This window comes from Phoca vitulina, unplaced genomic scaffold, assembly GCF_004348235.1.
Source record: "Phoca vitulina isolate PV1807 unplaced genomic scaffold, GSC_HSeal_1.0 scaffold36, whole genome shotgun sequence".
NCBI classification, from domain to species: domain Eukaryota; kingdom Metazoa; phylum Chordata; class Mammalia; order Carnivora; family Phocidae; genus Phoca; species Phoca vitulina.
The window spans coordinates 2,927,850-2,945,486 of NW_022589739.1; the positions used below are offsets into that span (position 1 = coordinate 2,927,850).

At 41.6% G+C, this 17,637-nt stretch overlaps 1 protein-coding gene across 1 annotated transcript; it reads left to right on the top strand.

Annotated features, from left to right (window-relative positions):
- Positions 1-2,166: 2,166 nt before the first annotated feature.
- LOC116646229 (vitamin D 25-hydroxylase) lies at positions 2,167-17,291 on the top strand. The gene is made up of 5 exons (XM_032426821.1): positions 2,167-2,391; positions 9,908-10,049; positions 14,306-14,938; positions 15,739-16,068; positions 16,907-17,291. The coding sequence occupies exons 1-5, from the start codon at positions 2,167-2,169 to the stop codon at positions 17,080-17,082; spliced, it is 1,506 nt and encodes a 501-aa protein (XP_032282712.1). The 3' UTR covers positions 17,083-17,291.
- Positions 17,292-17,637: the final 346 nt, after the last annotated feature.

The following is a 17,637-nucleotide window of genomic DNA, read 5'->3' on the forward strand; positions in this document are numbered from 1 at the left end:
CTGGAAGCGTCCCTCAGACAAAATCACTAAGATCACCGCCAGCCGTAAAGGTCCTGCCTGCCCTCCTCCCCCGCGCCCGCTTTCCCATCACATTCGAGACTATAGTGGGTGCTGGCATATGGACCGAGTTTGACTTACTGTGAAGGTCCCGCCGTGAAGTGAAGGCCACAAAGAACTCACCATTTTTAACCCATGGAAGACACTAGAAAAGTTTTACAAGAGGAAAGTACCCAATTTTGTAACTTAAGTAGTTAGCAGAGGACATTGACAGAGAACAGTAAAGATAGAAATCATCATGCTCTAAGCGACATCCCAACACATGAAGTCTTTATAGCCAACTTCGCTAGGAAATGTTCCCCAGTTGGGTTTTAATTCAATCGGGTACCGGTTTTGGCCAGCTCCCAGTGAGGGTCTTGTGGCCAGAAGTGCCTAGACTACAGATGTGGAGGGTATCACATTAGACCAATAAGGAGGAACACACGGGAGTCTTAAGATTGGCAGCCGTCCTGGACTTAGGTGGCCATCGCATGCCCAAGACAGACAACTTTGTATAAGGACAGGAATAGAGAGGGCATCAAGTTTCTGGGTCTTATTACCATTCAGGCCAGGTTACTATCAGCCAGAAGGCAGGCTTTCTCCTCCCCATAGAGTAGCCACGGGCTAGATGATTGCAGCCTGAGCAATCCACATGAAGGCGTTCTAATAAGACTGTACTCCTTGAAAAGCCCCTGGAATGAGAGTAAAGGTAGAGGAAAACTAAGTAGTAAGTAGAGGAAAACACTCACCAAGTTGGCACCGCAGCTCAGAGTCCAGATGAAAAGACTCAAAGCCCCATGTTCCAGCGCCAAATGGCATGTTTTTGGAGTAGTGTTGTTGGGGTCCGGAGCTTACGGCCAAGAAAGAACTCTTGAAATGTTTTTGGTGCAAAAAGGTGATTTTTTTTTTTTTTTTTTAAATTAAAGGACCCCTGGGCACAAAGAGCTACTGCCCCGGCGGATTGGGAGGAGCAACTGATTATACACTTTGAGGTTGGAGGAAGTAAAGATAAGGGAAGTTCCAAAAGGATGTTCACATGCTAAAGAAGACTCTCAGGATACCTGAGGCCTTGCTATTGTCAAACCAAGGTTATTCTTCCCTCTAGCAAGGCATTAACATTAAGAAAGTTGGGAGTTTCCTGGAAGAATGTTACACTCCTCCAGCCTCAAATATTTGTCAATGGGCTGCAGGTTATAAGGACTTTTAATTTTCTCTACATTTCCTTCTTTGTTTCCCACATCAAGTACCATTCCTAGGCAACTGCAGACTAATGATTGCCAAGAAGTAACCAGTTTGGGAAGACCAGAAAGGAGTGAAAACATACATGATTAACTCAGGTTACCTAAATATTGTGAAATCATAATTCTTAGGGGAACACATACAAAAATGCCTCATAATGATGAAGGAACAAATGAGCAAAAGAGGACAGATCTTTTTTTTTAATATTGATGAGTCAGTTCTCAAGTGTTAATTCGGAAGATTATCAGGTTTAGTTCAAGACTGAGTTCTGATAACCTTTGCAGTTTTTCCACTCTTAAATAGGTTATTTAAGAGTACCTTACTTAGGGGCACCTGAGTGGCTCAGTTGTTAAGTGCCTGCCTTCGGCTCAGGTCATGATCCCAGGGTGCTGGGATCGAGCCCCGCATCGGGCTCCCTGCTCAGCGGGAAGCCTGCTTCTCCCTCTCCCACTCCCTCTGCTTGTGTCCCCTCTCTCGCTGTGTCTCTCTCTGTCAATAAACAAATAAAATCTTAAAAAAAAAAATGTGCCTTATTTAATAGTTCCTAAAAATTCACCTTCAGAAAGGGCTGGCCGCAAGGGAGGAAGGATCCTCCTAGCCCAGTGACGGAGGTTGTGCAGAAGCGTTCCCCAAGCCCTGGGGTCAACACCCTGGAAAACCCCAGAGGCTCGAGGTCGCTTGGAGCCACGCCCAGATCCAAAGGGTGGCACCCGCCTCTGCACCTAGACTCTGAGCCCCACAGAGCCAGGAGTAACTGTCCGGAGCAGCCAACCAAAGGCCAGGGAACGGGGGCGGGACCTCGGGGTGTCCGACCAATAGGAATGCGGCGGGGCAGGAGGGCGAACCAGCTCCAAGGCCCCGGGGTTCGTAGCACCAGCCCCCGGCCCGGCTATGTGGGGCCCTCCGGGTGCTGAGGCATTCGCCACGGCGCTCGGAGGCGCGCTCTTTCTGCTGCTCTTCGCGCTGGGGATCCGCCAGCTGCTGAAGCAGAGGCGGCCGACTGGCTTCCCTCCCGGGCCGTCGGGGCTGCCATTTATCGGCAACATCTACTCGCTGGCCGCCTCGGGCGAGCTCCCCCATGTCTACATGAGAAAGCAGAGCCAGATGTACGGCGAGGTACAGCCCGACGGGCTGCGGGCTGGGAGGGCCCGGGCCTTCCTCAGGGGTGGACTTGACGGCCGCTTCTGGGCCCGACCTGTCGAGACTCCCCTTCCGTGTACTAGCGACTTGGAGGGAACAGGCTTTCCCAGTCGGGGGGTAGGAGTCCTGGAGGCCGCGCCCCTCCAGGGGAACCCCGCCCAGCTAGGACCTCCACCCTTCCGACGCCTAGCGGGATCAGGCGAGATCCCCTGGTAGTGCTCGCGCGCCTGCGCATGGGCCCCGAGGGCGCCAAGATTGTGCTCCGCGCCTGCGCAGTGGGGCCCCGGGCTGTTTTGGGAAGCCTGTGGTTTGGAGGGGTTTTTTTTGGCAGCCGGTGGGAGCTAGACGTGTGCGGTTGTACCCGTGGCTTCTGGCGAAAATGGGGCATCCAAGTTCTAGGTCCAGATTAATGTTTAATAGGACGTTCCTAAATGTTTGCATCTAAGGATAGCTGCTTTAGGCGTCTGCTATGGGGATTAGAAAGCGCAGGTAAGGCCCCTGGCCAAGATGGTCTCTGGAAAATAATTTAGAAAGAGCGAATGAATTAATGACTAAAAATCGGTGCGGAGTCCTACAGCGAAGTGAGCAGGGTCGGCCTGACTGGCCAGCAACACCCTCATAGCAAACACTGGGACTGCGCCGCTGTGGGCCGGCCTCCCTTCCAGGGTGCCCTGACGTAAACTCACAACCGTCCGGCTCAGCCACTTCCGGCCCTTCGCGCTGTGCGGAGAAGGAAAGTGCCGCACAGCAATGCTGAGGGACTTGCACACAGCCGCACCGCCGCTCCCTGCAGGGGAAAAGGCCAGAACTCACGCGTGCGATTGGAAGGAAGTCCTAACCTCGGAAGGAGGCAGAAGTTTCCAGAACATTGGCCCTGGCTGAGCTCACCTGTTGTGTATTGAATCCTTTCATGCCTATGCGGCAACAACAAGCTGCCAGGCTCGGCCAGGTGCTGGGGATGAGGCGAGGAAGGCAGACACTGCCTGACTTTAGGGAGTTAGAGCCCAGTGAGAGAGAGCAACTCTAAATATCGACCACAAATTGTGAGTGCTTTGAGGGAATAGTATAGTGTTGCTGTTTGGCAATTGTGGTATTTCAGGTTGGGGCTTAAGTCTTTATTTGAACCAATGTTTACGAGAATTATCTTAGGTTCTTGCACCGCTCTCATGGTTGACATTGTTAAAGGGAAAGTGGTTTTACGTAAAGCAAATTATATAATTCTTATATTTTATTGTCAACCTTCCAGTTCTCCAAGAATTGAGTGTAACTTTTCTCTGAATTTTAATTTTGCCTCATGAATAATGATAATAACTAGAAACAGTAAACTGCTACTCAAATGTTCTTGGTTATTAATTGCAAAACAATTTATTAGGCCTATAACATAAAAAGTATCTTTAAACCAATTATGTGAAATGCTGTCTTGCAGAATAGGAAGATGTTTTTCATATATTCCCTATGCTGAACCTTTCATTCCCATGACTTATTCCATAACTGGAGGCTTGTACCTCCCACTCACCTTCATCCATTTTGTCCATCCACCCACCCCCTCTCCTCTGGCAACCACCAGTTCTCTGTATTTGTGGGTCTGTTTCTGCTTTTGTTTGTTCGTTTTGTTTTTAGATTCTTTCTGACTTATTTCACTTAGCAAAATAGCCTCTGTGTCCATTCATGTTGTCACAGATGGTAAGATCTCATCTTTTTTATGGCTGAGTAATACTCCATTATATATGTATACATTATATCACATCTTCATACATTCATGTTATTGATGGACATTTAGAATGCTTCCATATATTTGACTATTGTAAATAATGCTGTAATAAACATAGCAGTGCATATATCTTTTTGAAATAGTGTTTTCAGTTTCTTTAGACAAATACCCAATAGTGGAATTACTGAATTGTATGCTATCTTTTTTAAGATTTCTTTATTTTAGAGAGAGAGTGTTCACGGGCACACGCTATTGGGGGAGGAGCAATGGGAGAGGGGAAGCAAACTCCCTGCTGAGCACAGAGTTGGCCTCAGGGCTTGATCCCACGACCCTGGGGTCACTACCTAAGCTGAAACCAGGAGTCAGACACTTAACTGACTGAGCCACCCAGGTGCCCCTGTATAGTATTTCTAATTTTAATTTTTTGAGGAACTTCCATACTGTTTTTGCAGTAGCTGCACCAATTTACGTTTTCACTAAGTGTACAAGGGTACCTTTTTCTCCATATCCTTGCCAACACTTATTATTTCTTTTCTTTTTGATACCAGCCATTTTTTTTTTTTTAAAGTAGGCTCCATGCCCAGCGTGGAGCCCAACTTGGGGCTTGACCTTACAACCTTGAAATCAAGAGCTGAGCTGAGATCAAGAGGAGGGACACTTAATCAACTGAGCCGCCCAGGCACTCCAGATACTAGCCATTCTGACAGGTATAAGGTGATATCTCATTGTGGTTTTGATGTACATTTCCCTGATGATTAGTGATGTTGAGCATCTTTTCATGTGTCTTACAACATGTGTATGTCTTCTTTGGAAAAATGCCTGTTCAGGTCCTCTGCCCATTTTTAATTAGATTATTTTTCTGGTGTTGAGTGTACAATTTCTTTATATATTTTGGATATCAAACTCTTATTGGATATATCATTTGCAGATACCTTCTCCCATTCAGTAGGTTGCCTTTTCAGGTTTTTTTGTTGTTGTTTTTGTTTGTTTTTTTAATGGTTTCCTTTGCTGTGTAAAAGTTTTTCTTTTGGTGTAGTCCCAATAGTTTATTTTTGCTTTTGTTTCCCTTGCCTGAGGAAACCTATCCATAAACAAATTGCTAAGGAAATGACTAGGAGATTACTCTCTATCTTCTCTTCTAGGATTTTTATGGTTTCAGGACTCATATTTAGGTCTTTAATCCACTTTGAGTTTATTTTTTATATGGTGTAAGAAAATGGTCCAGTTTCATTCTTTACATGTATTGATCCAGTTTTCCCAGCACCATTTATTGAAGAGACTGTCTTTTCTCCATTGCATATTCTTGCCTCCTTTGTTGTAGATTAATTGACTGTATAATCGTGGGTTTATTTCTAGGCCCTCTTTTCTGTTCCATTAATCTATGTGTCTATTTTTGTGCCAGGATCATAGTATTTTGATTATTATATCTTTGTAATGTATCTTGAAATCCGGGATTGTAATACCTCCAGTTTTGTTTTTCAAGATTGCTTTGGCTTTTCAGGGTCTTTTATATAATATAAATTTTAGGATTATTTGTTCTAGGATTTCTAGTTCTGTGAAAAATGCTGTTTGTATTTTGATAGCAGTTACATTAAATCTTTAGATTGTTTTGGGTAGTATGGACATTTTAACAATATTGGTTCTTCCAATCCATGAACATGGAATATCTTTCCATTTGTGTCATCTTCAATTTTTTTTTTATTAGTGTTTTATAGATTTCAGAGTACAGGTTTTTCACCTCCTCGGTTAAATTTATTCCTAGATATTATTTTTGGTGCTATCATAAATGGAATTGTTTTATTAATTTCTTTTTCTGCTACTTCATTATTAGTTATGGCAATGCAGCAGATTTCTGTATATTGATTTTGTGATCTACAACTTTACTTATTCATTTGTTACTTCTAATAGTGTTTTGGTGGAGTCTTTAGGGTTTTCAATGTATAGTATCATGTCATCTACAAATAGTTTTACTTCTTTCTTACCAATATTGGCACCTTTTATTATTATTCTTGTTTGATTGCTGTGGCTAGGACTACCAGTACTATGTTGAATAAAAGTGGTGAGAGTGGACATCCTTGTCTTGTTCCTGATCTTAAAGGAAAAACTCTTAATTTCTCACCATTGTGTATGATGTTAGCTGTGGGATTGTCCTATATTGTCTGTATTATTTTGAGGTATATTCCCTTTAAACCCACTTTGTTGAGAGGTTTCTTGTGAACGGATGTTGAATTTTTTCAGATGCTTTTTCTGCATCTGTTGAAGTGATCATATTTTTATCTTTCATTTTGTTAATGTGGTGCATCACTTGGATTGATTTTTGAATATTGAAACAGTCTTGCATCCCCAGAATAAAGAGAAGGAGAATGCATGAAGAAAGGCTTCGTAGAGGATATTCCCTAAAGACATGGTATGGTTTGGACAGTATGGCAGTCAAGGGAGGCATTTCAAATGAGAAAACAGCCCAAGCAATGGTTGAAAAGTGTTTATCAGTTTTCATCAATGGCACTTTTCACATCCCTCTCTTACTAGCCCTTCACCCATGGTGTTGTGTAATAGTATACTTAAATGTATGTCTTCACCACTATTCAGTAATTCAGCATATACTTATCAGTTATCAGCATCTGCTACATACTGTGCTAGGTGTGAAGATATAGTAGTAAACAAAACAGTGGTAAAAATCCCTCTCCTGGTGTAGCTTATGTTCTCCTGGGGGCTGAGGTGGACGGGGAGGAGATGGACAATATAAATAGAATAAGTAAATGATATAATACATCAGAGTACAGAGTGTGAAGTCAACTAAATTAGGGGAAGGGAGATGGAGAAGGCTAAGGGGTAGAATTTTAACTGAGGTAGAGCAGGCCTTACTGCAAAGAAGACATTGGAGCAAAGGCTTAAAGGAAATGAAGGAGTAAACTCTAGGAATAACTAGGGGAAGAACATTCCAGGCCAAAAGAACATGCACAAAGGCCATGAATCGGGAGTATGTAATATTGAGAATCACCTATAAAGAGACAAGTTGAGAGGCTGTTGTGATAACATGAGGGAAAATGAAGGTGGCTTGGATCAGAGTGTTAGGGATGGAAGGGTAAGAAATTGCCATCTCCTGTTTATATTCTGAAAATAGGAGCAACGTGACTCTAAGCAGTGATGTGGGGCTGGGGAGAAAAATAGTCGACACAGGCAGTAGTTTGGGTCCTGAACAGCTGGAAGGATGAATGGGGTGCTCATTACCTGAGACAGTGAAAAATTGTGGGCAGAGCTGGTTTGCAGGGAGGAGAAGAAACTTGATGATCACAGACTGACTTCTAGAAGGGAAGGAAAGTGTTTCACAGACCTTTACCAAAAGTCCTTGAAAACAGCATATACCAGAATAGATGCTAGTTCAAATGACAATTTCCCCAGTTTTACCCTCAAATAGGGACCAAATTTTTGAGTCAAGGTGGATTGTATAACAACTTGCGCAAACCATGGCTCCTCCTTGGTCTTTGTAATCCATACTGTCCACACCTGATAGCTTTACCCTGCAATAGGACTCCTGTTTGTTCTTGCTCCATATTAACACAGCTTTCAATCCCAGGGTCTTCTACCATCCTCCATCGGTGTTGTTGTCCTGCATCAGAACAGGTGCCTATTCACTAATACCATCCTTTCCTGCTGTGATACTGTGATTTATAATAAATACATACTTGGTTTTTGTTCCTTTCCATGGAATTTCCTAAGTGTTAAAAGTAATAAAGGTGTCTTTTGTTATTCATGACAAACCGCTTTCAACCACACCTGAGTTTACGCTAGTGAAGGAATTTTTGGACAGTCCCTAGAATGGGAGTTTATTGCCAGGAGAACCAATCATGATTAGAGGGTTGGAACTTTCAGTCATACCCCCACTACCTCTGGGAAAGGGAGAGGGGCTGGAAGTTGAATCAGTCACCAGTGGCCCACGATGTAATTAATTGTGCCTAGGTAATAAAGCATCCATAAAAATTCCTGAATTACGGGGTTCAGAGAGCTTCCATGTTGGTGAACAGGTGGAGGTGAGTAGAGGATAGAGAGCATGCCTGGGGAGAACATGGAAGCTCCGCTCCCCTCCCCTTGCCCCATACCTTCCGTATGCATATCTTCCATATGGCTGTTCCTGAGTCCTATCCTTCTATAATAAACTGTTAATCTAGTAATTATTTTCCTGAATTCTCTGAGCCACTCTAGCATATTAATGGGACCCAAGGAGGAGAGGTCGTAGGAACCTCTGATTTATACCCTGTTGGTCAGAAGCACCTGCACTTGCGAATGGCATCTGAAGTAGAGATAGGGAGCAGTCCTGTGGGACTGAGCTCTTAACTTGGGGGATCTCCAGGTAGGTAGTGTCAGAATTGAGTTAAATTCTAGGACACCTAGCTGGTGTCCCAGAATTGCTGAGGTGTGGAAAACCCACACAGCTGGTGTCAAGAGTGTTAGAGTAGAGAGTATTGAGATTAGAGAAGACACACAAGAGGAGGCATTTTCCCTTTCTATCTGTTAAAATTACACTTCTGGGAAACGACTTTAAGACCATTCCATTACTGCTTTGGGAACTGAAAGAGCCCCACATTTGCTCAGCTGGTAGCCATTCTCTTGGCACTGAAAGTCTTACACTGCCACTTTTGACTAATACCACTGCTTGTCACACGCAGTCCATGCTACTTCCCCAAGGTTCTGGATGTTCCTTTTGCTTGGTCGGCAGAGCCTATTCCTTTGCCAAAGACTCCGTTGTTAAGTGGGTTGCTTCTGCTACTACTTGGAGGTCTTCATCACGTTTTTTTCCTGTAATTACTTCTGCTGAACTTCTGTTTTCCATTAAACTTCCTATTTGGGTTCCCCCCCCCAAAGTAGTGTAAACCGTAGTTAAATCTGCTCTACTTATTTGCAAAGAGATGAGAGTTGACTCAGTATTTTGGCCCTAAAAAGCTCTCAGCCAGGCCCTGAGAGGATGAAGATAAGCAGTCTTTGCACCCCACTGATAAAGTAGCATTGTTCCCTCATTGGACTAGCTAGAATAGACTACAGGAGGTGTTCTATGGTAAGTGAACCTGACGTGAAGCACATGAGACGCTCCAGCAAGGCATAGGATGGATCTTCTGACTTGCCTTCCCTTTAGCTGAGGGGCACCCGCCTGTGCCTATGTGGTAAATGCCTTTTCTCCAGGGTCAGATTCCCTTAGGGGCCATCTTTGTTAACTTCATGGAATTCAGAGACCCAAATACAAATGAGCCTAATTATAATATGTTTATACTTCAAATTTATCTCTCAGGTAATTCCCTCCCCTATCTAAGCCTGGAGTAATAATATATAGATGGTGCTGCTTCCTCATTTATCTTGGAAATAAAAAGAGATTCCTAGAGCTCATTGAATGCATTGAGTTGGAATGAATCTTAAAAGAGCATCTGAATCAAGTATCATATTTTCTGTGGCAACCCTGAAGCCAAAAAGGTTAAGGGTTCTGCCCAGGGTCCTATATTTGTTTAATGACAAAACTTAAACTAGAACCCAGGCTTAATGAGCCCAGTACTCTCTTCCTTATACCATTTATAAGATTATGTCTTTAGGCACTAACCGGGTAATGAAATCGTAGTGTTTGCTATGCCTTGTAGAGAGAAGGCACTCAAAACATTGTCAGTTGAATAATAAATCCTTCCATTTTCAGGGAAGTAACAAATACTGGGAGAACTGGGCTTAGCACGGGTGGATTTCCATAGTTATATTTCTCCATTTTGTCATTTAAATGTTGTTTTTCTTTTCTTCTCAAAGATCTTCAGTTTAGATCTTGGAGGTATATCAGCTGTGGTTTTAAATGGCTATGATGTAGTAAAGGAATGCCTTGTTCATCAAAGTGAGATTTTTGCAGACAGACCATGCCTTCCTTTATTCATGAAGATGACAAAAATGGGAGGTATGTGTATTTTCACCTATTTAGTGATTTACTATTTTAAATTACACTACTTATTTGATGTAACTTTAGTATTTAGAGTGTAGGTTCTGTTGTACTGATTAGCAGGAAAGAATTAATTAATTTAGGTTACAGAACTTAATATCTGAAGACCTTTCAGGCTGCATTACACCCATATTTTAGACCAGTACATGCTCATTTTGCTGTTGTAATTCTGTCTAATAAATATTGTAAATAATGTTTTAAAGAATTAGCATTTAATGATACCTGCAAGTTTTGTGAAGCAAGTTAGGAACACACATGTGCACGCACACTTGAATCAAGAGTGGTTTTTAAAGCCAGTCTTGAGTACTTGGTGACATTTTTACCATCAGAATAGAATGTGAAGCAGCCTTTCTTAACTGCTAACCAGTATGACATGTAAATGAAGAATTGTGGGATTTGCGTAAAGGACTAGCTTCTGTTTGGTTTAGTGTTGATCAGCATTGGATGATTTGATATTCAACAAGGGAGGAAGGCTGAAGGTTAACAGAATTGGTGAGCAGAAAGCCTAAACTAGAATGTTGAAGTCAGATACAGTGGTTTTAATACTTAATAGTGTAAGGGTTTTACAATGATGGTGTCCAAAACTCTCTAATTTAATGAGAGCTTCACACTCAATTTCGAAGAAAAATGTAACAAAATTTGCCTTACATAGACTAAAGAATTGAAAAGAAAATAAAAATTAACCATATATTGAATTACAAAGCAAATCAACTAATGCAAAGAAAACAGTTTTAAAGGACAAATTGTTAGGCCAGAGGATAATGATACTTGAAAGCAATAAAATAAAACACAAATTTCCAGCCTCTTAATACTCTTCTCAATAATACTTAGGCCAAAGAAGAAATTATACCACAATTATAATAGAAGACCTTTAAAGAAATTGTGAAAATGAAAGATGATGTTATCAGGGTAATGTTTGGGATAAAGTATATGCTATATATTTTTCAAAGCTATAGTTTTGTAGTTTGGACTATTTTTATCATAAAGATGAAATAAGCATTTGACTTGATATTTTCAAAAAACAGTAAGACAAAAAGAAGTAGAAAATTGTGTATTATTGTAAATACATATGCACTGAACTTGGAACTGAGAATTCAAAGCCCACACTTTGGGTAAAAGTTGCCCTATAAGTGGGCTCAGCCCATGCCTGGCCCGCACAGAGTTATCACCAGGCTCCTCTGTATCCTCTTGTACATGTATCTCATATGCATACATTGCTGTAGGGCTTTGCGCTAGCTGTTCCCTCGAAACAGGGATCTTTCCCTGCATATCTGCTTGACTCACTCCCTCATGTACTGTATCTTTACTTATGTCAGTTTCTCAGTGAGGTTTTCCCTGACCACCCTGTGTCTCCTTCCTTGCTGTAATCATTCATTCATTTGCCTGTTGTCACTAGTGTGTACGATCCATGAGAGTAGGCATCTTTGCCGCTTTTGTTTGCTGATATATCTGTGACACTTAGAACACTGCCTGGAGCACGGTAGGTGCTCCATAAATACATGTTGAATGAGTATTTGTTGAATGGTCATCTGGGAGTATAGAAAAGACAATAGACTATGGGAACATAAGATGGCTGCACAGCACTAAAGACCCCCTTTTGTATGGTTAGCTTTATCATAAGCTCCAAATTCAAAAACCCGTTGCACAAAAGTTGCTGAAATGTAAATTTTATAGGTACCTCATGTACACAAGAGAACGTGACATTTTTCATCAAAGGTACATGTATGTACCAATTATGAATGAAATTTTGAGTAAAGTGCATGTTATATATATGTGCTAAATATATTGTTTTCCTCTCTCTCTCTCTCTCTCTCTTTTTTATACATTGATTGATTTTGGGTCGCCTGGGTGGCTCAGTCGGTTAAGCGTCTGCCTTTGGCTCAGGTCATGATCCCAGGGTCCTGGGCTCAAGCTCTGGAATCAAGCCCCGCATCAGGCTTCCTGCTCCGTGGGGAGCCTGCTTCTCCCTCTGCCTGCCACTCCCTCCTGCTTGTGCTCTCTGTCAAATAAATAAATAAAATCTTTAAAAAAAAAAAAAAAGATTGATTGATTTAGAGAGAGAGAGCATGGTGGGGAGAGGCAGAGGGAGAGGGAGGGAGAGTCTTAAGTGTACTCCATGCTGAGCTCAGAGCCTGATGGTGGGGCTCGATCTCACAATCCTGAGATTGTGATCTGAGCTGAAATCGAGGCGGATGCTTAACCCACCTGAGCCACCCAGGTGCCCCTGCTTTTCTCTTTTTTTCTTTTTTAAAGATTTTATTTATTTGACAGAGAGAGACACAGCGAGAGAGGGAACACAAGCAGGGGGAGTGGGAGAGGGAGAATCAGGCTTCCCGTGGAGCAGGGAGCCCTGTGTGGGGTTCGATGGGATCATGACCTGAGCCAAAGGCAGACGCTTAATGACTGAGCTACCCAGGTGCCCCACCCCTGTTTTTCTCTTGATAGGTAATTTTTTTTTTAATCTTTTGCAAATCACTTTTTAAATTCAAGTATAGGGGCGCCTGGGTGGCTCAGTCGTTGGGCGTCTGCCTTCAGCTCAGGTCATGGTCCCAGGGTCCTGGGATCGAGCCCTGCATCGGGCTCTCTGCTCTGTGGAGAGCCTGCTTCTTCCTCTCCCACTCCCCCTGCTTGTGTTCCCTCTCTAGCTGTCTCTCTCTCTGTCAAATAAATAAAATCTTTAAAAAATAAAAAAATAAATTCAAGTATAACTAACAACAGTGTCATGTTAGTTTCAGGTATACAATGTAATGATTCAGTAATTCTGTATATTAGTGCTCATCATAAGTGTACTCTTAATCCCCTTCACCTATTTCACTCGTCTCCCCACCCACCTCCCCTCTGGTAACCACCAGTTTGTTCTCTATATTTTAGAATCTGTTTTATTGTTTGTCTCTTTTTTCTTTGTTTTGTTTCTTAAAGTCCACATATGAGTGAAATCAAATGGTATTTGTCTTTCTCTGACTGACCTATTCCACTTAGAATTATATTCTCTAGATCCATCCATGCTGTTGCAAATGGCGAGATGTCATTCTTTTTTAGGGCTGAGTTATATTCCATTTGGAATATATATACCACATCTTCTTTACCCATTCATTTATCAATGGACACTTGGGTTGCTTCCATATCTTGGCTATTGTAAATAATTCTGCAATAAACATAGGGGTGCATCTTGATAATTTAAAAGGAATATATTCTATAGTAGCCACATCATAAGAGCAGAGTATACTGTGGAGACTCTGAAACTTTAAGGCAGCAATACCAACATTAGAAATTTGAGTTTCATGTTTGCCCTGTCTTCGTTTGGGCTGCTTTAGTAAAAATACCAGACTTAGTGTCTTAAACAACAATCATTTATTCTCACAGATCTGGAGGTTGGGAAACCGAAGATTAAGGTGCTAGGAGATCTGGTGTCTAGAAGGAGCCTACTTCCCAGCTTGGAGACAGATGTCTTCTCCCTGTATCCTCACACAGCTGAGAATAGTTATCTCTTCTTGTGTTTCTTATAAGAGCACCAGTCTAGCTCATGAGGCTCTACCCTCATGATCTAATTACCTCCCAAAAGGCCCCACCGCCTAATACCATCACTTTGGGGGTTAGGCTTCAACATGTGAATTTTGTTGGGACACAAACACTCAATTCATAGTATCCTTCTTTTTTCTTGAGTATTTCTACCACACTGACACCTCATTCAGGCTTCCTTAGCCTCTTCCAGAGTTACCTTGTTAGGTAACATATGCCTTTAACAGGAGAGAATCTGTATTCTAAAATCTAGAAACAGAAACAGAAAATTTTCTAATCCTACAAGGATGGTTTTCAGTTGTTTTCTTAGTCCAAGATAAAATTTGCCCATAGAACATGCAGTGGTTTGTCTTTTGTAGATGAGGCTTAGAGTAATAGCTAGATAATAAAGTCATCGGGTCTAGTTCACCTAGGATGAATTACATAGGACTGTCCAGTTTCTTGTGGTAGGAGAATTACAGGTCTTTTCTGCCTGTCTCCAGATAAAAAGAAGACAAGCTTTATCTGTTGACAATATTCTGTGGCTAATGATTAGCAAAGAACAGGGCTTAAGCACTAGGTCTAGTTTTAGTTTTATAGAAAGATAATTTGGAGAAGAATGACTAACATCCTTTTATACTCCATAGCATTTTCAGGTGTTAGATACAGGAATGTAGGAATGATAAAGTTTTTTTAATACTTTGTTTTTTTTCCAGGCTTACTCAATTCCAGATATGGCCGAGGATGGGTTGATCACAGAAAATTAGCTGTAAATAGCTTTCGCTATTTTGGATATGGCCAAAAGTCTTTTGAATCTAAAATCTTAGAAGAAACCAAATTTTTTATTGATGTTATTGAAACATACAAAGGTAGACCATTTAACTTTAAACAATTAATAACAAATGCTGTTTCAAACATAACCAATCTGATCATTTTTGGAGAACGATTCACTTACGAAGACACTGATTTTCAGCACATGATTGAGTTATTTAGTGAAAATGTGGAACTGGCTGCCAGTGCTTCAGTCTTCCTGTATAATGCCTTTCCATGGATTGGCATCTTACCTTTTGGAAAACATCAACAGCTATTTAGAAATGCAGCTGTGGTCTATGATTTTCTCTCCAGGCTTATTGAAAAAGCTTCCATCAACAGAAAGCCTCAGTCACCTCAGCATTTTGTCGATGCTTATTTAGATGAGATGTATCAAGGTAAAAATGACCCATCATGTACTTTCTCCAAAGAAAACCTCATTTTTTCCGTGGGTGAACTCATCATTGCTGGAACCGAAACTACAACCAATGTGCTACGGTGGGCAATTCTTTTCATGGCCCTTTATCCTAACATTCAAGGTGAGGATCCTCTTGATCTCAGGACTGTCCCTACATTTAGGGCTCACACATGTTTTAGAGTCTTTGGCTATGTACAAAGCATTTTATTTAGGAATTTCTGCTGTGCTAGCCAAGAAGAAAAACATTTCATAGTTTGTTTTTTTTAATAAAGATTTTATTTATTCATTTGACAGAGAGAGACACAGCGAGAGAGGGAACACAGTGGGGGAGAGGGAGAAGCAGGCCTCCTGTGGAGCAGGGAGCCCGATGCGGGGCTCGATCCCCAGACCCCGGGACCATGACCTGAGCCGAAGGCAGACGCCCAACAACTGAGCCACCCAGGCGCCCCAACATTTCATAGTTATAAAGAGTTTCACATCTGTTCTCTCAAGTCATGTAAAAACCTCAGAGATAAGTCTTATGCCTGTTTTATAAAAATGAGGGAAAAGGCTAGCTAGCTGCCTTGCCCAAGATCAGCCCTTGGAAGTGGCAAAGCTGGGACCTGAACCCTGCTTTTTTTTTAATTCAAGTTTTATGTTTCACTATTTCCCTTGCTGAGAGTGATGTTATTTCAATTGTAGGTTTGTTTAATTTTTTTTTTATTACTTTTAGTGTTTTTTTCACAGCAAAGGTACTCAGAGCATTGGTTTCTGGTGGCACACAATATATGGCATATTTTCAGATAGAACTCCCAGATAATGAAAAATCTGAATCTGGTTGTAACCATACCTTGTTGACTTATTATAGGTTACCCAAAGGGAAATTACTTTGGATATAGTTCTAAGAATTGCATAATAACTTGAACACTTTTTCTCTGACAGGACAAGTTCAGAAAGAGATCGATTTAGTTATGGGACCCACTGGGAAGCCTTCTTGGGATGACAAAAGCAAAATGCCTTATACGGAAGCAGTTTTGCATGAAGTTTTAAGATTCTGTAATATAGTGCCATTAGGGATTTTCCATGCAACCTCTGAAGATGCAGTTGTACGTGGTTATTCCATTCCTAAAGGCACAACAGTAATTACCAACCTTTATTCTGTACACTTTGATGAAAAGTACTGGAGAAACCCAGAAATATTCTCTCCTGAGCGATTTCTGGACAGCAGTGGATATTTTGCCAAGAAGGAGGCTTTGGTTCCTTTTTCCCTAGGTAAGAGAATTTTCACAGAGACACGACTTTGGGACAGGATAATGATTGATCATGTATGACATCTTAATCTGAAATATTCTGTTGTAGAATTAAAAATTCCAACTCTGAAAACACAGCATTGATTCTTACAGGAGAGACTGGTTTAATTAGAAAGTCATTAACACCTGTTTCTCCTCAACACTTAACTTAGTAACTAGAAAGAAATGGTTGAGAAGCTCTGGCTTCTTCTGAAACTTTTTTGCTTGTGGATTTGAGCTTGTAATCAAAACTTGTAGAGCTAGAAGTCAGTAATAGGTAGCTTGAGAAACTGAGACCCAGGGGGAAGAAATGACATCAGAATTTGAAGTGCAACTGAAACATAGCTCTCTTGGCTCCTTATTTATTGTACCTCATCTCCAAAAATATTGCTTGTTTCCTCTTGCTGTCCGTGAAAAAGTCCACGGACCACAAGACCCATGGAAGACAGACTGAAAACTCTTCCTTTCATTGGGGAAGGGTTCACATTTAGTCATTTGAAATGAAATTCACTTCTCCTGGATCTAGAACAAAATGGCATGCCTGAGATTGGATCTTTCATGGCATATCTTGGGCTGTGTTGCAACGTCCAAGGGAAGTGTGGAAGGGGATTAATAAGCTTACAGAAGCCCATGATCTGACAAGAGAAGGTAAAGAAATGGGCTCTGGGAGCTGAAGTGCCAATTGTTATTCTCTTTAATAAACATAACTGCCTCTAACTTTCTTTAAATACCAGGTTTCCTGAATGTTACCCATATAGTAGACGTAAATTTTGGTAAATACTATGGATTTTTAAAAATTGTGTCTGTTCTTTTCTGTTTAGGGAAAAGACATTGCCTTGGAGAGCAGCTGGCTCGGATGGAGATGTTCCTGTTTTTCACAGCATTGCTCCAGCGGTTTCACTTGCATTTCCCGCACGGGCTGGTTCCAGATCTGAAGCCCAGATTAGGAATGACATTGCAACCCCAGCCCTATCTCATCTGTGCAGAAAGACGCTGAAAGTGCTGGCCATCTTGTGGGAAAAGGTTATCTGGTTGCCTTTTATCCCTGAACCTTGATTATCTAACCAGTGTGTGTGTTTATACAAAAATCACAGCATCATAAAGCCAAACGAACACAGTCTTTGAAAGTAGTACTAAAGCAATAATAAGCATTAAGTATGGTTTTTTCCAAGCTTTTGTGACTTCTGAGGTGGAATTACCTGTGGAGGAAAACAAAGGTACAAATGACAGGTGTTGTTTAAGTAAGCTAGGCCATGGATGCCCTAAGCAGAGCCTGACTTTTCAGCCTCTTGCTGAGCACCAGGTACCCCTTTTTCTTTCTTGACTCCATCTTGCTCCTGTCCTGGGGGCTTTGCTTCCAAATGCCAATGCCAGTTCCCTTCTGATAAGATATTATCATTAGTGGGTAGTGTGGTAGGAGTCCAGTTTAATAGAGGACTAAAGAAATTAGAACCTAAATAAATGAGTTTGGAGGACAGAGGTATTTTAGACATAGTGGCAGATAATAGAATAAATATCTGTGTATTTAAGAACCTGCCAGTGCTTTCAAATC